At 42.1% G+C, this 24,289-nt stretch overlaps 2 protein-coding genes across 2 annotated transcripts in view; both read left to right on the top strand.

The window, feature by feature from the left end:
• Positions 1-816: 816 nt before the first annotated feature.
• Positions 817-3,946, top strand: rbp3 (retinol binding protein 3). The gene is made up of 4 exons (XM_070852428.1): positions 817-2,010; positions 2,414-2,604; positions 2,874-3,016; positions 3,621-3,946. The coding sequence occupies exons 1-4, from the start codon at positions 817-819 to the stop codon at positions 3,944-3,946; spliced, it is 1,854 nt and encodes a 617-aa protein (XP_070708529.1).
• Positions 3,947-7,257: 3,311 nt separating this feature from the next.
• Positions 7,258-24,289, top strand: part of antxr1c (ANTXR cell adhesion molecule 1c) — a 31,975-nt gene continuing 14,943 nt past the window's right edge. The window contains exons 1-11 of the mRNA XM_070851814.1: positions 7,258-7,427; positions 17,147-17,218; positions 19,441-19,512; positions 19,985-20,066; positions 20,199-20,229; positions 20,320-20,393; positions 20,516-20,584; positions 21,309-21,389; positions 22,203-22,263; positions 23,432-23,530; positions 23,684-23,753. Coding sequence (XP_070707915.1) covers positions 7,258-7,427; positions 17,147-17,218; positions 19,441-19,512; positions 19,985-20,066; positions 20,199-20,229; positions 20,320-20,393; positions 20,516-20,584; positions 21,309-21,389; positions 22,203-22,263; positions 23,432-23,530; positions 23,684-23,753 — 881 coding nt within the window. The remainder of the gene's footprint in view (positions 7,428-17,146; positions 17,219-19,440; positions 19,513-19,984; positions 20,067-20,198; positions 20,230-20,319; positions 20,394-20,515; positions 20,585-21,308; positions 21,390-22,202; positions 22,264-23,431; positions 23,531-23,683; positions 23,754-24,289) is intronic.

Here is a 24,289-nt window from a genome sequence, read left to right as displayed (position 1 = left end):
ATCTCCTTGCTAAACCACTTGAATGCTTGTTTGCTAGTATTTCCTTTGCACTCTGTGTTATTCAGTATGCTGTAATGATGTTTCTGCTTCCCTGTCCCTAAACTACAAAACTACCAGCAGAGGGAGCAAGCACCAAACAAACTTCACAGCTCTTCTTCAGACAGGAGACAATCCACACCATCTGAGCGACTGCTATTAAATGTGTGCTGTTTATGAAACAATAAAAGAAGTCAGTGGTTCTGAGTTATGTTTTGATTTGTTTTCCCAGACATTAACAGGATCATACCTGAGGAAATTAACGAGCAGGCCAAACAATAGCTTTGACTTTTGTGTTGAATTATATGTCAAGAATGAGTTTTCACATGCATTACTTAACAATTTCCCATGTTTTTGTCTTCAAAAAAAGGCACAAAAGTCACAAATCAATGACTTTCACATAAATATTGACACACAGGGGCTTAAATGAGCATTGACTACCATAGCAGGATTTTTACTACCCTTAATCTCTTTTAGATGTTTGTCCCTATTTGACAGGGGTTGCTTTAAATAGGTGTTCAAAATACCTTTTGTAAATTAAAGGCTAGCATCTTTGGCAACACCCTCTCGTTACTACACCTACTTGGCTAGGTTGTTATTGCCTTACAGGGCCACTCTGGATAATACGATTAGAGGTTTATTGTGGGGAAATCCTCTTAGGTGTGTGTTAACAGAAACCTCTCCGCCAAAACAGTGCCATTTGACAAAGAACCTCTTCAGAGAAGGAGGTCCAGCTCAACAACCTCCACTTCCCATCTACTCACTTTTTGTCTGACAAAAATGGCGAAGACTCTGTTTTTGGTGGTATCTCTGCTCCTTTTGGGAAATGTTTTCTTTATCCATGCCTCGTTTGCCCCTAGCCTCATCGTAGATATCGCAAAAATCGTCATGGACAATTACTGCTCACCAGAGAAGCTGGTAGGGATGAAGGAGGCAATTGATGCAGCCAGCAGCAACACAGAAGTTCTCAACATCCCAGACAGTGAAACCTTGGCTACTGTCTTAAGCACAGGAGTCCAGACCACTGTCAGTGACCCACGCTTGATGGTCTCCTATGAGCCAAACTACATCCCTGTGGTCCCTCCGAAGATGCCACCCTTGCCCCCTGAGCAGCTCGTTGCCGTCCTCCAGTCCTCAATCAAGCTCGACATCCTGGAGGGCAACATTGGCTGCCTGAGAATCGATAACATCCTCGGGGAGGAGGTCGCTGACAAGGTTGGCCCTTTGCTCTTGACCCTGGTCTGGGATAAAATCCTTCCAACCTCAGCTCTCATATTTGACTTGCGCTACACTGGCAGCGGGGACATCTCAGGAATCCCGTACATTGTGTCTTACTTCACCGAAGCTGAGCCTGTGATTCACATTGACAGCATTTATGACCGTCCCTCAAACACCACCACTAATCTGTTGTCTAAGTCCACACTGCTGGGGGAAAGATATGGTGCCACCAAACCCCTCATTATCCTCACCAGCAAAAACACCAAGGGTGTTGCTGAGGATGTCGCCTACAGCCTCAAGAACCTGAAGAGGGCCACCATTGTGGGAGAGAAGACCGCCGGGGGCTCTGTGAAAATCGATAAAATCAAAGTGGGTGACACTGACTTCTACGTTACTGTGCCAACCGCAAAGTCCGTCAACCCAATCACTGGCTCCACATGGGAGGTTACAGGTGTGACCCCTGATGTGGAGGTCAGTGCTGAAGACGCCCTCGCCACTGCCATCAACATCATCAAACTCCATGCCCAAGTCCCAGCCATCATTGAGGGATCAGCGACTCTGATTGCTGACAACTACGCCTTTGAAGATGTTGGGGCTGATGTTGCAGAAAAGTTGAAAGGGCTCCTCGCAAAGGGCGAGTACAGCATGGTGCTCTCCAAGAGCAGTCTGGAGGCAAAGCTGTCGGCTGACCTTAAGACCCTGTCTGGGGACAAGAGCCTGAAGACTACCAGCAACACCCCAGTCCTGCCACCCATGGTGAGACGCTTGTACATAAGATTATTGTTTTTTGGCTGAAAATTATCCTTCATTGTCATTATGTAATATTGAAACACAGCTATTCTTATTAGTTGTTTTAAATAGAGTTCTTATTTAGTGACAAAAGTTTTTCACTCACTGTTCACCTGTAGAGCTCAAATACTCTGGAGTAGTATGGGTTATAGTGATGTGATCTGAGGTAAACAGATAAACAGATAGACAATAGAACTGTCAAACTACGTTTTATGCTTTTAAAATCAAATAAAAACATTTGGATAGAAATGTTGTCAATGAACATCAGCAATTTAGGTATTTCTTATTTGCTTTGAGTATTTGGCTTTTTTTTTGGTGTATTCTCCATGACTATGTTACTAATGCTGAGTTGTTGCTTGCACTTCTACAGAATGTTTCTCCAGAGTTGTACATTGAGCTGATCAAAGTCTCCTTCCACACTGATGTGTTTGAGAACAACATTGGCTACCTGCGTTTTGACATGTTTGGAGACTTTGAGGAGGTCAAGGCCGTGGCCCAGATTATTGTTGAGCATGTCTGGAACATAGTTGTCAACACTGATGCTATGATCATTGACCTCAGGTGGGTAATCCTGCTCACAGAGCAAGTCAAAGCCTCTGTTCAAAATGCAGTGTGTCCATTTTAGAAAACAAATCTTCCACTAAAGCTGATAAACCTCATCAGTCAATGTTATATTTAGAAGACTCAGTCCACAATAGTATATTGTTTTTTTGGAGGATTTGTCTATTTTTATCTTCATTAAAGCCTGCATAACTGAAAATTCCAAAAAGGATTGTTCAATTTAATCATTTAATCATCTCTCTATGACTGTTATACAACTGTTTTTGCAGGAACAACGTTGGTGGGCAAACAACTGCCATTGCGGGCTTCTGCTCTTATTTCTTTGATGCCGACCAGCAGATTGTGCTGGACAAGCTGTACGACAGACCATCCGGAACCACCACAGAGCTCCAAACCCTGCCTGTTCTCACTGGTAATTAAAAAACAAAAATCCAGTCATTTTTACTCATTGTTCACTGCAGCTATTGTACCTTGGATCCCGGTCTGCAACAAAATTAGCTGATGAACTAAACAGGTAGACATTTCTTTGAGAGTTGGTGGAGACCAAAAACAGAGCTAAAAGGCCGGTTATATGGGACTGAAATTTGCCAGGTGGCCAAAGACTCCAAATGAATGCTGACATTGCTCTATACCTGCACAATGTGTAAAATTTACTTTTTCCACACAAGCTTGGCATATCTACTCAAAAGGTGATCGGTGTTGTGTTTACAGTGAGTTACCGATGCCCACAAATGGTGAAAAATAAGTTGCATTCAGAGACACATCGGAAAAAAAACATGGAAGCATCTGTGCTTTTGAAGATCAACTGTCTTACTGGCCAAATAAGCTATAAAGCTGTCTGAATGTTCTTGGTTGGCAAAGCCATTTTCAATTAGCAAGAAAGCTTTATTGCTCAACGCTAATCAGATATCTGCATCCATATTAGGGAAGATGTGATTACTACATAATGTATTTTACCTGCTACTCACTGTTCACCTATTTCTTTAAAAAAATCTCCATCTTATCCTTTTCCTCAGGAACAAGGTACGGTTCCAAGAAGAGCCTGATCATTTTGACCAGCGGAGCGACTGCTGGTGCTGCAGAGGAGTTCGTGTATATCATGAAGAAGCTCGGCCGTGCTATGATAGTCGGAGAGACTACAGCTGGGGCCTCCCAACCACCCAAGACCTTCAGTGTTGGCGAGACCGGCATCTTCCTGAGCATCCCCACCGTCCACTCCGACACTGCTACTGGGCCGGCATGGGAGGGAGCCGGCATCGCACCTCACATACCCGTCGCAGCTGAGGCCGCCCTTGAGACCGCCAAGGGCATCTTCAACAAGCACTTTGCAGGACAGAAGTAAACTAAGTCCTGAACATAGCCTGGGGGGGGGTTCAAGTTTCACTTTTGCTTTGGCAGCCAAATGGTTTCAAGATTTAGAGTCTAGACCTTAAGAAAAGATGGATGTAGATTAAGTACAAAGTACAACGTGTAATCTGTTATTCATCATCTTGACACCTAAGCCTTTTTAGCCTGCTTGTAATGTAGAGCAAAGGTTCAACAGAATGATTTACCTCTAGTTTTTATTTCTGTTGAATGTTGATCTGGTGTTGGACGTTTGGAAAATAAATGGTGCTGAGAAGCTGATTCTTTTATTAAGTGGGTATGAACAAGTCTGGATCAGTTGTAACATCAAAGCAACTTTCAAAAATTCAAAATCTCATTCAAAAGAGAGGAAACGAATTAAGTAAACACACACAAAATTAATTCAAACTAAGTTTGCTATTAATTTATTATGTTGGATATTGGTAATTTGGACCTCTGTGAAGTAATCCATTTATTGTACTGGTCAGAAAACCATCACGCAATATATTTGTTGTGTATGGGAATAATGTATGTCCATTATGCCATGTGGGCCTGCTTGTATCAATTTAAGTGGTGAGACAATAAAAAAAGACAACAAAAATACAAAACCAAAGTGCGTGTTGGTCCTGTTTTACAGCAGCAGAGTTTTACAGCACAGTTTTACAGCACAGAGACAAAAAAATCAGTTTTTACCATTACAAAAGTCTTTTCGTGAACATATTGTGTGTCCAATCCATAATGAAGTGCAGGCAGTTCCCTTTTAAATTGATACCGAGCCAGATTAGTTTATCATAACATGTAACTGTCAGTTATAACATCATTAACCAACAGCTGGAAAGAGAACACGACATTTTTCTTTGTGATGCTGCTAAATTGTAGCATTAATTCACCAACAAAGGAGTAAAAATATGGACTTCTACATTGGCACCACAATAAACAAGGTCTATTGGAGGAATCATGTAGCAGACAAGCAGCAGAAGATTTTCACAAGACTGAAAATGAAGGGTACCACAAGCACAGATGGCAGCCTTTCAAACCCTGTCTTTTGTCAGTGACAGTGCAACAGTGTTTAAATTACATCATGGACTGCCAGAGCACGTTTTTGATCGGTCACAGTTTTGGTGGTTTCACAGATAATTTGATGACATGTTTCAAGCATTAGCTATGTGGTCTTAAAATACAATGAAAGAAAATAAACCAAAAGAAAACACAAGAACTATTGTTGCTCTATATAGAAACCAAACTTTTGCATCAAACAAACCATCTTACAGAATCTCTTTTAATTCAAATCTATCAATTCTCAAGTCAAGCATTATCACATTATTTAGAAATGTAATGATAAATATATATTTTACATTGAAGAGCATCCTCAACTCATCTTATTTAAGAAAAATAAATAAAGTAAAACCAACTCATTGCCATTTAAGTTATATAACAGTGGCTGAACCTTCCCATTTGTGTGGCAATTAATGGTAATAGGCTTGACCTTAATTGTGCATAGAGATATTTGGTCGCATATTTGATTATCTACAATGGAACCAGGTTATTAAAAGTGTGTTGTAAGTGTTATGTATGCTAGTGGATTTAAAGAGTAGACATGAGACAATGGTGATGATTAAGCACTAGATTTTCATTTGTAAACACAAGGACCAGAGGGGATCAGTGAGGTGAGGAAAAAGTCAGCACACATCAACATGTGGTGAGATTTTAAACAGGGGCCAATGGGTTTTGGGGCACATACACATCGTGTGTGTGTGTGTGTGTGTGTGTGTGTGTGTGTGTGTGTGTGTGGGAGGGGGTGGGAGGGTCTGAATCGTAAAGCTCCGCTATGGGATTGACCTTGTGAAGAAGTCAGGCTGCTACTCACTTTTTTAGGAATCTGTTTGTCTGCCTGGTTTGTGCAGAAGTCACAGGACGCCACATTTAAGTTCAGATGTATAAATTTCACAGAATAAGAACGGCTGTGGAGGAGGACACGTAGCAGGCACAGCTGAGAAACTAGTATTTTTGTTGTTTATTTGCATAAATATAATAACTTCATTTCAATTTTATTCTAAGAAGCATAGTTGCTACTAACCAGCATTTAATATTAATGTCCACTTAGCTTGTCAGTCTTTGGAAATTCAAACTAGGCATAACCTGTAGTGATTTAGTGTAAAAACAAAACAAAAAAACACAGTTTGTAGATGCTGGAGTTTAAGAACACAGCTCATCCCTGAAAATATTACAAATGAACCCAGGTAACAGAGTCTAAAGGGCTGTTTGAATAAGCAAAGTAATCAGACTACTATCAAGTTAAACTTACCAGCCAGACTGCTTCACTTCTAAAAAATATCTTTATAATCTAATCCATTCCTTCACCCTCCCTACTTCAGCCCACGTTAGACTTCTGAATAAATGACCAGTGTGTTGATCATGTCCGTATGTTTAATGGACAACAAAATGTTTGTTGTGCTCTATGAATGAGAATAACTTTTGTCTTTACAGCCTCTGGTTCATGATGGTGTTATTATGGAGGATGTTGCTCTACATGCTGCTGTTATTAGCTGGTAGCTGCAGCACAAGAGAAGCTTGTACAGATAAATGAGGGGCAAAGGCTGGTAATTCTACTATATACTAATGATATGACAATAATCATGTCATAGATATCTTCAGATTCCCCCCACAAAACGCGCCTGTCTGCCACGTGAGGGAGGCGCAAAATGGGATGTTGACCCATTTTCCCTCTTTCTCTCTCCTCCTCAGTCTGAAATATGAGACCTGGTCCATTTCAGCCAAGTCTGTCCCGCGGGCTCCCAGTTCCTCCAGCACTAACCCAGCTCCGTTTGGCTTCCTCACACCTCAGCCAGTTTTCACATTCTGACAGGAAACTTTTATCCTTTTTTTTTTATATTATTATTTGTTTTGAAGCACCCATCCCATCATTTCAGCCAGTTCTCCCTTTGACGAAGGGTTGGATTTGTTTTTCTGCAAAAAAAAAAAAAAAAAAAGGAAGAAGAAGTTTTTCTTTTTTTCCAGTGAACTGAATGTGGATTCTGAATTATTCGAAACTTTTATGTTTCAGTCCCCCCCCCTCCCCCCCTGCTGAGAGGAAGCATCTCTGTGACCGGGATGGTCATCACTGGAAACTGAGCTCCAAAATAAAACAGACGCCGCCTGCATCCTTTCTTTTGTCTTTGTTACATCTCTGCCTCTGCAATTACACGACCGTCTCTGGGATGTAAAGAAGACGCTGCAGCATTCTTGCTTCTTTTTTTCTCTTCTTATCCACAAAGGAATTAACTTTTTTTTTCTGCAAGGGGGAAAATGATGGCGAGATTTTTGTTGACCATGCGTCTTGTTTTGCTTTTATTCGGATTATTTTTACTCTCGTGTCCATCCGGGAGAGCCGAGCGGGAGCTGGCGGCGGAGGGGGAGGAGGAGGTTGAGGAGGAGAGCTCCTGTCAGGGCGCCTTTGACCTGTACTTTGTGCTCGATAAGTAAGTGGAAACACCTCAGAACTGTTTTCTTCTCAGAGGCGTAGCATTGGGATGCTAGGCTATAGCTGTTTCTCCGGTTAAAGTTAGCAAAACACCAAAAATAAGCCAACTGTTGCTTAAAGTTTTCTGTGTTGCCGAGGCTTTTTATTGCTGCTTTACGTCATGCTGTAGTTGTGCTTCTTTCTCCAAGCATGAGGTGAAAGATACCAGATTTGTAGCCTCTAAGGTGACTGTTTAAAGAGCAAAAGTTAGGCAGCACAGTTTATGCAAAGTAGCAGCGCTGCGTCTGTGCGTGCGTGTGTGTGCGTGCGTGCGTGATGACGCCAGAAAGGAGGCTGACGCAGGGTTCAGTTTGCTGAACAGGCAAAAAGAGAGGTGAGTGTATGGATGCTAAAAGAATGACATCTCTCTCTCTTTTTTTCTCTCAGTGTAAGTTAAAACCTCTTTCTCCACATCAGCTCAACAAGAAAGAACCTCAAAACTCTCCTAAAGGGCCTTTTCTTCCCTCCCTTCCAGGCTAAAGGGACTTTTTTTTTTTTTTTTTTGCTCTTTGCTCAGTGACTGCTCACCGTTCACTCTTTCATTTCCACTTTCTGCACGCCCACATAGGAAAAATGTTGTGGTTGTGTGACATCTTAGCGCTGGACTTCAGCAGGGGGAGAAAATAAAATGTCAGAGAAAAGCTGGAGAAACATCTGGAGTCCCTGCTTCTCTTTCAGTGCCTCCACTGTGCCGTGGGAGTGCACTGTTGTGTTTTCTGACACAGGAGCCATGGCCAATGTCCACTAAACATCACAGATTAAGCACGCTGCTTATGTACCTCATTGTTGCAGTCGTTTTAGAGACATAAATATGAAAAGGTCGCTGAGACAGTTTGCAGCTTTATTCGTCTATCTGGAGAGAACGAAAGGGGATTTAAAACATATTGCTGTGTAAGCCCTTATCCTTCCTCTTGCACTAATGGAGCAATGCCAGGAATGGGGAGGGGAAACAAGAAAGGACAGGAAGTATCAACATTTATGGAAAATATGGTCTTAATCTGGAGAACAAAGTGTTGCACACAGCAACAAGGCAGCCTGTTTTTGGGGTTTCGTCTTTGAGGTCGTGAGAGAGATAAAGGAGATTTGAGATTTGTTTCATGCAGATTTAGCATCACTGAGGACTGTACAGCATCTCATATCCCACATTTGCCATGCTGACGGTGAGAATCAGCGCCTGGCTACAGCATAAGTGTCTTGCTGCACCCGCTTAATGTCACAGCACCTTTCACATTCTTCCTGGCATTTGACTGACGAGCAGAAGCAGACACAAAACACGAGACTTGCTCCCCAGATGTGATGGGTTACATTTGGCATGAGCTGTGCGGTAAACACTGACACATGCTGCAAATAGCAACAGCCTTTTTTTTTTTTTTTTTATGTTTTTCAAAGTCAGATGCTATTGTTAGCTCGCCTGCATGCCTTGGTGAGCACTCTGGGGTGACTAACAAGGTTTAGACCTCAGTTGGGGACTTCAAACAAGAGGAAGCTCATTAGACGCCTGTCTCAAGCCCAGGCCTCAGGCCTGTATAGGCTTTACGAGGCACGGCCTGAACTCTCTGCCCTGGCTGATCCATATGGAAAAATGTAAAGAGTGAGAAGAGTTTCAGTATGTACAATAGCAGAAGATGCAGGGTACTAGCATGCTGACAGTCCTTCCTTCATCAACACAAACAGCTTGAACCATTGGTCACTTAAGAACCCAATCTCTGAACCCATTGGCCATCATCTGACGACAATGTAGCCTCTGGGGGGCAAAAGCCAATGTTTCTGGGCTTCCAGTTCAGCCAGCGGATATCCAGATAGCAGATATCTGGGCCAGCCGACATTTTGGTTAAACTTTATAAACAGATATCTTTATATGAATGTTGATAATTACAAAAAAAAAAAGGTGAATAAAAAGCTAAATCATCATCATCATTGATGGGTTCCAAGGTTTCATTTCGGCCAGTGTGTTCCACCTCTTCAGCTCTCTGTCACTCAAGCGTGATTGATCAATACCGCTTGGACCACAAATGGAAACCAGAGGGCTTTGGATACCAAAGATCTTGCCCACATATTCTGCATTTGTATGCAGGTATCTGTTGATAGAGATTACCTGGACTCCCACCCTGCATGGTCGTGTTGTTGGAGTCACCCAGCCATAAACCTGCCTTTATTTTCCAAACCTGTTTGTGCATGTGATGCTCACGTATTGTATTTTAAACCAATAACAAGAGACCCAGAGAATTGTGTTACCTTTCATCTTTCATCAGAATGAAGCGAATGAAGAGTCCTAAGGACCAAATTTTAAGAAACGTATGAGTTGTCATGTGAAATAGGACATGCAGGAGGTTCATTTCCAGTAAGAAGAGAAACAGACTAGACTGAGCACTGAGGGACAAACAAGGCAGGGCGATCTTACATAGTGACTGTGACAGCGGTGCTTTGAGCCAAATGCTAACATCATCGTGCTAACATTCTCACAGTGACACCACTAACGTGCTGATGTTTAGCAGCTATAATGCTTACTTTCATGCCAACATTTGTGAAGCAGCACTAAACACAAACTACACACGAAGCTGACAGACCTACTAACTGGCATTACCATCCATAGGCTAAAAACATCAGCACCGAATGCGTCTATCTGGGGCTTTGCAGAATTTTCCATCACCAACATCATGTCTGCATTGGATTGGGATGCTTGATTAAGAATGAGAAACACACTTTGGGCACTGTGTTGTAGGTGGAGGAGAGGGTCATGAGTTTCACAGTAATGAGGTAAGATAACTGCTGTGTTGGCTCATAAAGTTGACTCCGAAGGTATTTATTGCAGATTCGGGCAGATGATGTCACGTTGGACGGAGCTCTCAGAGACATCTGGGTGGCTGCAGTCTGAAGGGCAGAGAAGGTGGCTAATGACTGCGTCGTTGCCAGTTTGAATCTGGGACATCTGGGACTGAGTTTGGAAAATTTGGGCTGTAACGAGACACACTATCCTCAGCTGCTAAGCGCTCCGCAGAACTATGTATGACATCCTAAAGGAAAGCAGAGTTATTATTATACCCACAGAGTGTCAGAGGGCTGAGGGGCAGCAACACAACAACCAGTGACAGGACTGAAAGGCTGCAACCAAATAAATGTAGAGGTTGGTTCTACTACTACTACTGTAACCTACCTAATCCAGGACTTTCAGGCACATACATAGTGATGGGATTTGCTTGATGGTCAATTTAAGTGTCAAAACTCTGAAACTCTCAGCCTTAAAATACTTTAGTGATCATTTGGTGTATACCTTTAAGCCCTATACTGCTGCTTATGTACATACCAGGATGTATATCTGCTGATTCAGAGCGGGCGGGACGCAGCTTGCTGTTTTATATGGAACACAGCGCCAGAGGAATGGTTTTGGGTGTGCTCATATGGGAGATAAAGGAATCCACCTAAAGGCCAAATGCTAATGTTCACCGCTTGACTGCATTCAACCATCTTGTTGTTGATGTTAATTGGGCACAAATTTGAGTAATTTCTTGCATATATTAATCCCACAGCGTTGTTATCACTGTTGAATTTATGGATAATGATGTCAGCCAAAGGGGTGACAGTTGTAGAATTTCCTTTTCCATTTATCTCTCTCTTACTAATCATTGCTGAAAAATGTTGTCGTTGATGGAGTCACAAGTTGGCGTGCTGGTTGGGCGTTGGGTCATGGCACCTGAATCCTGGCAAGTCAGCAGAAAAACCAAGCTGCAGCTGCAGTCCGTAAATATTTTTGATATGTCTAGTCGTGTTAGATGTTCTAGCTGCGGAATGACACTCGCTCTGCGTTTTGTCATTCGGCCTTTTGCAGCTTGTTGCTTTTGGTATTTTCAGCAGGAAGAAATCTCTTGTTAAATGATATCATGCTGTCTGAGGTCCCTCAGGGACTAAAGCAACACAAAATGTTTTAAAGGTAGTAAATGCCACTCTAATTATAATCCAAATTTCCAGGTTATGTTTAACACATGACTCTGACTCATTCTACAGAAAAAAGTACATTTTAGGTGGTCATACAAAGAAAAATCAGGATAATTTGATACACTTCTCAAATGCCTCTTCACCAGTTAGATTTTTTCCAAACAATTCCTCCCGGTTTGGGAATAGACGTACAGCATTAGCTCAGCAATCACGCAGTAAAGACTTTGACTTCTGCAATGGCTGTAAAAGTAGGTTAGTGGTTTTAAACAAACAAATCCTTGTGCCCAGTCAGTTAAATTGGAGCACCATCATTGGCTGCAGGTTGGGGTGGTGTGGGTAGGCCCAGCTGGAATGGCAGACAGCCTCCTTAGTGGAGTTGGGATTTTTTTTTTCCCCGTTCTTCACACTTTGAACCGTGAGAATGAAGCTGAGAACCACTAAGCCTTCAGACTGATGGAGCTTTTTCCCACATGCCGTCATCCTGTCGCCCTCTAAAAGAGAAGTGCTTGCTGGGTAATTGAGAGTGGACTACATTCACCCATTCACTGGTGGTGGAGGAAGTTTCCATCCCTGCCATCAGGAGGAAACTAATCATTTTCATGCATGCATTTACATTCACACACCAAAGCTGTGCTTCAGTGTCTTGCCCAAGGAAACTTTGACACGTGGATTGAACCGCCAATCTTCCAGTTGATAGTGGAAGACCCGCTCTACCTCAGCCGCTCTAGCCACAGCCCTTGGCTAATATCAAACATGCTGCAGCTGAAGTTACAGGATTGAAATTCAAAATGGCTGCTTTAGGGCCCTCAGCCCAATCAACACCAAGTGTTTTCTCATTTGAAGGCACCTTAACGCAGTATGAATTATTGTACATGGCCACTTGGGTATACGAATCACTGCTAGCAAACTGTTGCCTATTTACATCCAGCTGGCAGTATTCTTTTTGAGTCGTATCTCTAGTCTAAACATTTATGGTCTGTCTGCTTTTCAGTGCTGGACAGGTACATCATGTTGAGTTTTTTTTTTTTGAGCTTGTTGCCAGTTGAGTCTCAACCAAACAATAAAGTTGTGGTCCATAAAACCAAAACAGTGCGCTGACGGTTGCTAAAACTGTAGAGATGGCTGATCGTTATCTCTGCATCGTGACTATGAGCGACATTTTTCACACGGCACATCATCTGACTCATTGTTAATAGAAAAAAAAAAGGCGTGTTGTGCAGAAAGTTAGATAAATAACATTCCCAACTGTAGAATGGTATAGTCTGTATTTTAGAGCGGTCAGAATAAATGTAAAGTGCTTGTAGCTAAGAACCTAAAACCAGCCAGCAGAAAAAGGCATTATTAAAAATGATTGAAGACAATGAAGAACATTTTTTTCCTTCCAGTCTTCTTTGACCGGTGGGGGGGGGCATCAGCAACATTCCTGTCTTCTCTTGACACGGTCTGTTCGGCATCACTAAACAGTAATGACGCATATTACCTCCCTTTGTGACCACAGCTTTTTGGAAACGGTGGATCACCACCCTCAATGGTAGATGGACCGATGTAGAAGCAGAGGAAATTAAGTATTCAAACTGTGTATAATTAAGGACAGCTAGATTTAGAGGTGAACGTAACCACAGACAAACAGCCCTTTTTTTTTACCACTCAGTGTGGATGGTATTACATTTAGTTGGGCATCTTACTATCTATAAGTAGCAAGATCCTGGACAACAAACCTTAAAGTTACCATTACTGCAACATGAATATGCAAACATGGCACTTTTACATTTATAGCAGCCACAGCTGTCATTATGCCTAGCCACCGCACGCTCCGTTTGTCATCCTCCTGATTCATCTGTTTGTCATGTTACTGTACAACCTGTGTCAACGTGACAGTGTTATGTGGTCATTGCTGTATTTAATTTGTTTTTCATGTTATGCTGTGCTTCACTTACTTTGCTTTTTTGTCTTAGTTTTTAATCCTTTGCTTACTCATGTGCCTATTTTTTGTTTTCTTACATTTTAAATGGCTTTTAATGTTGTCTTTAATGGTTGGTTCAATATCCAACAAACAGCTGCTAATGCTCCAGCAACACTGGAGCATTAGCAGCTGTTTGTTGGATATTGAACCAAGTAATGATGACCAGCGGTAAGTAAAGTCAAGTGATTTAGTCACACAGTGATTTAATCAGTTATTTGCTCCTTGCTTTGGCTGTCTGCTGTTGTTGCTGCTGTAGGCCGTTCTGACCTATTTGCCAGCTGTGTCGGCTGAGGCAGGTCGAAGAGAAACTTGGCCTCAAGTTGAAGTTTTCATCGAATCATCTGCATGTTTCCTCTGGCAGAAGTGTTTGCATTAGAGCCAACAGATTTTTCACATTATCTCACTGCCAGTCAGCTGAATTCTACAGCAATCTCACAGATAAGGCTCTTCATCTTCCCCTTGCTCTTTCCTTCCTTTTCTTTCCCTTTTCCCTCAGCCCCCAAATGGCGTACGGCCAGACATATGCTCCTCATCGTGCTCCGAGAATCTGTCCAATCAAGTAAACACTGTCGCTCAGCTTTGACGATTTGCTATGACATAACTTCAAACTGCTGTTGGGCTTGATCACTTTGTCAGCAAATTGTAACGCCCCTCACCTCTCGAAATCCTGTATTTTCTGTGCCCAAAACCCCAAACCGCTAAACTGTAGAGCTCAACTCAGACCATTTAAATTAGATCAAAGGATTTAAGGGGGAAAAGGCACCGCATAAAATGGTTTCATCAAGAATCATAGAATAAAATGGCCCACTTCCTTTCCCAACGCTGTTTAGACAGGTGAGTGAAACTGCAAGCTAGGCCTCGGTCCCACGACTGCAGCCACCTCAGACAATTGGACCGCTCCAAGGCAAACAAGAGCTATTGTGGCTCAGAAATCAAGATAAGCAGCTGAAAACCAAAAGGTGGGAGTCCTCAGATTCACCCTGATGTTAAATAAATACTCAGAAAAGATCCCTACACCTCGACATAACTTTTAGCTGCAGAAAGTTTTCCCCCCTCCTCCGTTGCTGTAATGGAACAGTTTACTAAAGAAATTGGCTGCTGCTGTTCCGTTGGGTCAGAGGCCGTGTGTGTGTGTGTGTGTGTGTGGAATCCTTGTGTGACTATTTCTGTTTGCGCTGCACATTTTCTTGAACATCCAAGCTAAAAAACCTCTCCTCCATCCACCTCAAGCTTTTTCTATTTTGGGAGGGTTTTGTTTTGCTTGTAAGGTCTTGTCCTCTTTCTTTGCTCAGCTTCACAGGAATGTAAAGCCTTGATGTGGGGGAGCAAGTCATGTCATCAGATCAACAGCTACTCTGAGAAATGGCTTCGGTTGGACGTTTAGCTGACCGGCATTCACGTCTGTTCAGACTAGACGAGTGAAAACACTGACACTCACATGACATGGATGTGTTGTTGTGGATGCTTTTGTTGGATTTGGAGTGAGGGTCTGGAAAGACCAGACCAAGGGTGGTCCAAGGGAACCAAAACCTGGACCTTTAGCTTTGGCAAAGGAGCGACTCTCTACTCTTTCTGGAAGGTTCTTCAAGAGTGTTTTTACTCAGAAAGCTCACCCTCTCCTGAGCAATCAATCTGTTTGTTTTTCTTGGATTTAAAGTTGATGAAAGTTGAATGTGAGCTGGCTCTCATTTCAGCTTCTGTTGCTCGTGCCGATTCTCCTTGAAATGCTTGTAAACTGCAGTTTTAAATGCCAAGAAGTTCTGCATCTACAAAACTAATCGCAGGTCAACAACTCTGTCAACCTCTCGCAGATATTGTGTGAGCTATGACAGTAAAAAGCTGTTGCCTCTTTAAGGTGAAAAAATGTGGACTGCTGCGAATACTTACACACAGTATTCTGCTCAACAAATCTACCAAACAGAGCATTTAGAGTCTGGTTTGGCAGGATAATGACTGAGGCATGATGGGAAAGTCCCTGGTACTCCCTGGCTCTGTCTACCCCCCAGCCTGGCCAAATAATAACCCATCTGCTGCCAAGCAATAACACAGAAACACTGTAGGGTATAGCCTCAGTGACACTCGATTGCACACAAATAACATTAGTCACAAACCATTTCCATGAATCTGGTGCCGTTTTCCAAAGCAACCCGCAAGACTAAGGCTCTGTTGGTTCCTGTATCTTCAAACATCCACATAATCAAAATAGATTGTACAGCAAATAAACTTTGATGATAGTAATCCAATTTACTGAACAAATGTTGTCTCATCAGCCCAAGGCATAAAAGGCCCATAGGCAAGAAATAGTTCATTGTGTTTATTATGTCTAGACGTGACTCTCACAGAGCTTTTTGAGTGTGCTGGGGACTAATTCAACTAAAAGGTAAGCTAAGATAACATAGTCAGTGTTTAGTCTGGTCCCCATTACCTCCCATACAAGCCAAGGATTTCAAGGCCGATTGTTGAATATATTTGTCTCCCGTATCATGAGTTGAACTCTTTATTTCTAAATATATGAAGCGGTAATGTTGAAAATTCACTGTTTCATGACACTCAAGAATGATGCCATGTTTGGATTTTGCAAAAAATGAGGAGTTCTCACTGGGCTGCATGTAAATGGAGACCAGCCAAAGAACTGGAGTCCAGCAGATTCGTGTGGATAAAAGGTGGTGCTGACCTTCTGTCCCTTACAGAGAAATAACAACACATCAATGCTGGCCAGTTCCAGTGTGTCTAATGCCGTTACATCAGTTAGTCAGCGCCTAGAATAACATTCACTCAGCCTTTAAATAAGTGTCAACCTCTAAAGAGGCCTTCAGTTTTACTGCAGTCAATTAGCTCATTTCCCATGTGTCATCTCTCCGGCTCAGTCGTTAGCTAACGGATGACCTGCTGACTGGTCACATCATGCCGGATGCCCTCTCCCTTAACGCTCACACTTAATAAAATTGCCACAAACACACGCAGGCACACAGTCTGCTCAGAGGAAATGAAGGTAGCTCCTAAGGGAGTTTTTTTTAATAATAGTCCAGTTTTATGGAGGTTCCCCTGAGGAGACTAAGACCTTATTTCCATGGCCCTCCGGGGCTCATTCAGGGTGCAGGAGGGTGCTAAATGAACGTTACACACCACACGGTGCCACCAGGCTCTTTTATCTCAACAGCACACGTATTGCTTCCAAATTTATAGCACAGGCTAATAAAAAAAAAAAGATTCTTGTTTATGATCATTTCTCTGTGAGATTCAGGTTTAATATGCTTCCCTCCAAATTTACCAACCAGCAAACCATGCAGTAGATAGCTAGACAGCTTAATAGCATGGTAGCTATTCATAGCAGACGTGGAATCAAAATAATATATAATAATAATATTCCCTCTGTGAATTAAACAAAAGACAAAAATAGTTTTTGTTACAAATTATTACAACAGAGTTACAGTAAGAGTAAGTTGAACCATTTTCCCCAGCAAACACACAGCTTGTTCTTCGTGTCTTTTCTACCCCCTGTTGCCTTTGGCTGACCAAAGACAACATTATTTAAATGCTCCGCCATATGGAGGTTAGTGTGTATCTGATAGATAGCTCAGGCCTTGGCATTTTTTGCCAAACAAATCATTTGCAACCCACAGATATATACAGAAATTCCATTTTAGAGCTGCTGCAGTCATTCAAGCTGTGTGCCACCTTCTAACCATGCTAATAACGTCTACGTTTTACACGTCTTTATTGTTATGCACAGATGTACTCAAGTTTTTTTGGTGATTTTCTGTTTTTTTTTTCTGTCTTAGGTCCGGCAGTGTGAAGAATCACTGGGAGGAAATCTACTACTTTGTGGAGAATTTAGCAGAGAAATTCAAAAGGTAAGAGACACTTCACACAATGACTCCGTCAAATCTACAATGTTTGTATGTATGCATGCAGGAAAAAAGGAGAGCTACATAGGTGGAGTGTGTACTGTGACTTTTGAAAGGCATGGACATGTAATTCTCCAGACACTAAACAGCCTTGCTGCCTGTGTAGTCGACTTCCTGGAGCCCCGAGATGTAGATCACTAAAGAGAAACACACACATTACACAGCAGTCCCTCCAGCTAAGTAAAATAAAATCTGTCTCCCTACTGTTACAACTGGCCATGTGCTAAGACGCTCAGCATCCAGGCTGATGTTTGACTCTGTCTCTGCCTTAGCTGTGCTCATGTCTGGTGTCAGTGGGGTTACCAGCAGTGATTACAGGCTGGAAGGCCTCTGTGTGTTTGAGCAGCCTGGGTTTTACAGCCTCTTTTGACTTGGAAGGGGGTCGAAGAGTGATGGATGCTTTCAATGGGCCACGCTGACAGAAACCTCCGTTAACGCGGCAGCTTGAAGTGTCTCCGCTCAGATCTTTTCCCCTAGATGTTGCTCACATCTGACATTTTATAACGAGTGAGAACGATTTTAAAAATGTTGGTAGCAGAAGAATAGGCCCATTCAGCCATTATTATAGTAGCATTACAGGAATATTGGCCCAAACAGGACAGGAAGTGATAGAAAGTGGTGTTTAAGTAGAGATCGTGAATGAATGATTTTTTAAATCTTGCAATACCTGCAGCATGATTTTGCCCCATAATTGACAAATTGAAGAGGCAGACAATCCAATGTCTTCAATATTATCACATGATGTGTACATGATCACTTTTATATGACAGTCAGATCTGTGGCCAAACTAGAAAACTAGAAACGATACAGTAGACGTGACAATATGAACTATTTCTTAACCTCTAAAGACCTGGCGTACACATGCGTGGACATCACATTTTGGAATATATTACCATAGTAGTTAATTCTGCTTAGCTGGGGCCGTATGGACATGTATGTGGGCTAAATTGTTGATATTTCATATTGTTTTTTGCACCGTGATTTTCAAAACATGTTCAAAATATGTTTTGTATGTGTTATAAATACATGCAAAAGCAGTCAGGAAAAAAAACTGCTATGTTCAGGGTGGAAATAAAGAGTTTTGCACAAAGGTGACTTTATTGTGTTTTCTGGAAATTAAGACCGATTGTCCACATATGTGGACATCATTTTTCTCTAAAACTACACCATGTAAAAAGATGATGCTTAGGTTTTATACTTATCAGGGTCCAATAAGCCCAAATAGCAAGGAGAAATAAAAAATGCATATCAAACAAGAGCTCGGGTCTTAAGAGGTTAATACAAAGCGTCTTTAGACCAGTAAGAGTGCAATATAAAATGTGATATTTCAACAGCTGACCTTCAGCTAATGGATGCTTTTGTTTTTTCCGGACTGCTTGAAGGCCACAACAACACCTGGAGCTTTGTGCCTCAGCCACAGCCAGCAGAGAACCAACCCTCCTCAAAGTTTCGGTTTTAAACAAACAGTCTTAAACGGCAGAAATCAGCATCAACTCACTTTCTCTCACAAACAATACAACACATTGTTTTTAATTTCAGATAGCCGTGCATGCGTGTATGTTTACATGCATGTAAAACCTTTCTAAACATAAATTTTCACCAACAAACAAAACTAACGAACCTTCCCACATCTGAGGAACCAGTGACGAAGTTTGAGTGTCAATATTTAAGCCATTGTCACGCACAGAGGGTTCTAATCCTGCGTAGCGGCACAGATCCACAAAGCCCGTCAGAGGGACCTCAAAGGAAGTGGTTTGTCCACAATGAGACGCTCATTGTTTAAAATTAACGAAGAACGAGTCCTTTTATTCAAAGTAAAGTTAGGTTTACTTACGTACTTAAAGTAATAATAATGATAATAAGTCATAAAGATTAGCTGCCAGCTACTTCATGTTTCTGAGAAAAACAGCAAGTGTTGTGACAAAGTTTTCTGATTAATCTCAGATGATGTGATTTGTTTTACTCAAATGTTGTGCAAGGTGGGAAATCACCAACCAGCAGCCAAATACTGTTGAATCTTGTCTTTGGCAGTTACCGTCAGTCCTTGGATGTATGATTAGAGATTGGCTCATCTGTGGGGATTTTAGCGCAGAGCTTTCTTCAATCCAAACTGGCCAACAGTGTGGGCTGCTGAATGACAGGTGTGATGATCTGTTTGTCTGTTCCAGTCCCATGCTGAGGATGTCCTTCATAACGTTCTCCTCCAGAGCATCCACCATCATGAAGCTGACGGAAAACAGGTAAATTGAGTTTAACTGCGGCTGACCGACCCAAGCTGACTTTGTGTTATAAATAAATGTTATTCAAGCATGGAATGCTCTTACACAAGAGAAACAATCAGGCGTAAAACAAACTCAAACTGTTGCACCAGAGTGAAAGCAGATGCTCTCTGTTGTTGCACAAATGTAAGTCTTATTTTGTGTGCGAGACAGTTTTGTGCGCGAGGTGAATCACACCATTAACCACTATGGCGGAAACTGGGATTCCATTTCCAGCAGCGACGCCTCCAGTTTTGCATTAGTGCTCCAGAATGTGGTGAAAAAGATGGCGAACATAGTGCTAATACATAGTGCCTAACCCTAACCCCTGAGAGAAGAGCGGGGGAAAAAAAAACACAAACGTCACATGGAGATGGATTTGTTTCCACAAGCAGCAGAGAGATTTTAAATGTTTCCTCATCAAAAGCAACTCAGCTGTGTCTCTTCTCTGCAGAGTGGACATCAGAAAGGGGCTGAACGCTCTGAAAAGAGAAATTCCCGGTGGAGACACGTTCATGGACCTTGGATTGCACAGGGTAAGCCTTTTGTCATTTTACACTGAGAATCAAACTTTTTTTTATGGAAAGAGCAAATCAAAGCTCACGTGAAATGTGCAACACTGGCTGCTTCCTGACAATCTGACTGTGAAAATGTCTTCTCATGTCAAGGCGAACGAGCAGATACACCAGGAGAACTTTGGTAAGCATCAAACAACTAATTCAGGCGAAAACCTAACTTCAAAGTTATGTGTTATGTCGAGGTTAGAGCGTGTCTGTGTGTCTCCTCCAGGCACGGCCAGTGTGATTATCGCACTGACAGACGGAGAGCTGCAGGAACACCAGCTCATCACTGCACAGCAAGAGGTAGCAACCCCAAAACTGCTGCAGTTACAGCTCTAGTAACTCCAGTGACTCAGCTCTACTCTCACTGCTTGAGTGCCAGTTTTCTGTTAGTAATTGATTTATTCCCTCTTTCTTTCCAACAGGCAGAGAGAGCCAGGTCTCTTGGAGCCATCGTGTACTGTGTTGGTGTCAAAGACTTCAACGAGACACAGGTAGCACCCACGCCAGTGTAATAAGTGCACCATATTTACCATCCACATACTGTACTGTGTACTGTGTAGTATGCATTCAGTGGCCACAGTGCAGTTAGAATAACCCATAATTTAATATTTCCTGAAAACGAATCTGAGTGATTTTTCACCCTCGAGCCGCCTCTCAGGCCGCTGCAGATACAAGCACACAAGGCTGGACTGGAGAAATGTCTGTAACCTCAATAATACTCAACAATTAGCTTCAATCTGGAGGAAGATTCAGGTTCCTGTATTAAACGTGAAAGATGTTTGAGACCTGGTCGACCTTCAGTCAGCAGACATGGTCCCTCTCAGGTTTAGTTCGAGCTCCATTTGACTGATTGTAAATGGACCCATTACCTGATTGTGGATAATGTGGGATTATTACTGTGAACTGGACTCCCAGGTTTTAAAGTGTAAGTGTGTGTGTGTGTGTGCACTTTTTCATGGCATTCACATTTTTTTTTGTAGAGATCTTCCTGTCTATGACATCTGAAATTGTGTTACACAGCTACATTTGAGGCCTATCTGGGCTTTTTATGAAATATTATGATATATCAGCAGCTCACTGTAATCCACCTCTGAATGTTGGAAGTGTTTCCTCAACCACAGCAGCAGAAAAACAAATCTTATTATGAATCATTTTGTGAATTCTTCTGTTTTCTCTCCATCCACACCTCTGTGTCTAACTCTCTCCCCCATATAGCTGGCCACCATTGCAGACACCATCGAGCATGTGTTTCCTGTGTTGGGAGGCTTCCATGCCCTCCAGGGAGTCATTGACTCGGTAAATAAACTTCTCTCTTCACAGGGAAGCATTCCCATAGCTGAGGCTCACAAACAAGCCGTGCATACGTCCACAATCATGCATTTATCTTGAGTCTGTCCCGCATTAGCAAAATCACCTTTTATTACTCCCTTGGGTGTCGGAACTGACTTTAAACCAGCCTTGTTCCTCACCAGCCTCTCAAATCAAGTCACCACACCGGTTTTCACAAAGCAGGAGTTCAGAGTAACACTGATTCGCTGCCCACTGTCATAGTTTTAGTCAAATAATTGATATTTTTCATATATGCCAGGCAGAACTGTAAGCCTATGTGGCTCATACAACATACACATATTTGGAGAGTACAGCACAGACTCTCAGTCAGTCTGTCAGTGAAGTGGTCGATCGTCATATAATCCTCCATATGCAGTTTACAGTGACGGCATTACAGATTTACCACTTGAAATAGACAAAACAAGGCTTCTCATCTCTAGCGGACAGCTGACGTTAGAGCTGATTCATTTGTTTGCACTTCCTCTTCTGCACTTCCTCCGCCCTTTATATTTTTTATATACGCTGAATCACTTTTATTACAGCTACCTCTGCACAACACAGTGCTTTGGGATGTGGAGAAATGTAAAGCTACTCTGGCTCTTTGACTAATATGGCAATAGTGTAGCAAGAAGAGGGAGATGCACAGTGATATAGTACGATTGAGGAAATGACTTGATTCTTTGAGAGCTGTAGAACTTTTTTTTTTTTATTGAGCTAGTAAAATTTGACAAACAGTTACAAACAGAAAATAATGGCCATCTCTCCTCATTTGCCCTCCAGATCATCAAGAAATCCTGCATTGAGATTTTGGCAGCTGAGCCCTCCAGTGTGTGTGCAGGAGGTGGGGGGCTGAACACGCACACACACACACACTGGCACACACTCACACACAAATCGCCGTAGGTCCCTCCTGAGTCGTCCACACCGGTGCCAGCCTCCCATCATTTCTTCACTTGTGTTATTTCATTACTGGGTGTCCCGGCTCCCCTTCTCTCACTTCAGTGATGACAATCCCAGACTGAATAACGACCATATATGGGCATCCAGGTCACCCACAGAAAATCTGCTGGGTGAAGGTACCGTAGTGGGAATAATATTATAGGGTCTCATTAAAAAGGACTGAGAGGGACAGTGGTGAAAATGGCTACAGCTGAAATGTAAAGGAGACAACATCGTTTAGTGCCCCGCCAAGAGAAACATTACGACAGTTAAAGCAACATTAAATGGACGTTAAAAGTCACAAATGAACAGATAAAAACAGGGGTTGATTAAACACTTTTGGCACAAGCCGAGAGACTTCTACTGCTTCTCACATCTGCTTTTGTCTTTTATTAAGCGGTGAGTTATTTTCACCCTTCAAGAGGAAAAATAGTTTGAAACTCAATCTCAGTCTCCTGTCTGCTGCTGCAGTGAGTGGTTTACTGCTGCAGGTTCAGTCCCACCGTCAGTCATTGAAATGAGCATTTTGTCTTTGTTAAAGGAAGCATTGCAACTGTAGTAGTTAATGTGGTTAAGTTATAAGTCAGTGACATTCTGAGCGGCTCTTTTGTGAGGTAGAAAACTGTATATGTGTATACATGGGTACCATATAGTGTATATATATATATATTCATACCAAGGTTATTGTAGTTTCTCATTTCTCATTAGTTTTTCTTTTTATTTCATTTTAACATTGTTTTCAGTTTGGTTTTAATTAGTTTTTAACTAGCAAAGGGGGTTTGCTAGTTTAGTTTTTTTTTAAATGCCAAGTTTTTGTTTAGTTTTTATCAAGAGTCTTAGTTTATTGATTTTTAGTTTGTTGGGGTGAAATTCATAAAGGTCACAGAAATTGAAATAAAATGCAAAGATGAAAACGGTAGATTTGAGAACCGAAGCCCATATGACATTTTTGATATGTCGGCACAGTTTTGTTTTGGTGACAAATGCTGCAGTGTTGCACATGAAAATGTCATTTTGCTCGACAAGGCGAGTCTAAAATGTAGAAGTGTTATTGTGTGCTGTGTAACCAGAGTCCTTCCAAGTGGTGGTGAGAGGAAACGGTTTTCTCCACGCCAGAAACATCAACCAGGTGCTCTGCAGCTTCAAAATCAACGACACCATTACAGTCAGTGAGTACACCTACACCTTCCTCTGTTTTTAATGTGAACCCAACCTAACAAGGGTTATATCAGTCTGCAGTGAGTTTGGGTCTTTCTCAGCCTTTTTGTCAAAGTATGAAAACAACTACCTCTGGAAATATGACTTATGTCTTTGCTTCCTAGATGAAAAGCCTGCCGATGTAGAAAACACATACCTACTGTGTCCAGCTCCTGTCATCGATGAAGTTGGGAAGTAAGTGCCTCTTTTTAATGACTGTGATGATTTGATCTTATATTTCACACTAAGTTGCGTCCACGTGCATCTTATATCACGTTCTTCGCTTCAAAGAGAAACACATGTATTCATACACGTGTGTATGGGCACAGAGACCAAGCCTGCCATACATTAGCTCTTTTTATGAGCCCGATCCGTGGCCGCATTCCTCTTTCCTAGATCCCAGTACAGCTTAGCAAAATACAGTATAAGGGGTTGTGTAGCCGTGCCAGCGCATGCAGTGGTAAACCCCTCATGCATTTGTCCTGCTTCTGTCCTCAGTTAGAACAGAGCAGTGAAAACAACTGGAGACTCAAGTAAGTCAAGATTAGACACTTGCACATCTAAAGTGAATCACCCCATGAGTTGCTGAGTCGATGGTTTTGAAATGTGATGACAAAAAAGGGCTGATATTTCCTTTTTCTTAAAGAAACGCAGCAAAGGTGGAGCAGCAGTTCAGCATAACTCATAACTTCAGCATGAAATGTTCCATGTGAAAGGTGTCGCTCACAGTG

The sequence above is a fragment of the Pempheris klunzingeri genome, chromosome 20, assembly GCF_042242105.1.
Source record: "Pempheris klunzingeri isolate RE-2024b chromosome 20, fPemKlu1.hap1, whole genome shotgun sequence".
Taxonomy (NCBI): Eukaryota; Metazoa; Chordata; class Actinopteri; order Acropomatiformes; family Pempheridae; genus Pempheris; species Pempheris klunzingeri.
Note: the sequence above shows the minus strand (reverse complement) of the source record. Positions and strands in the feature narration are given on the sequence as shown.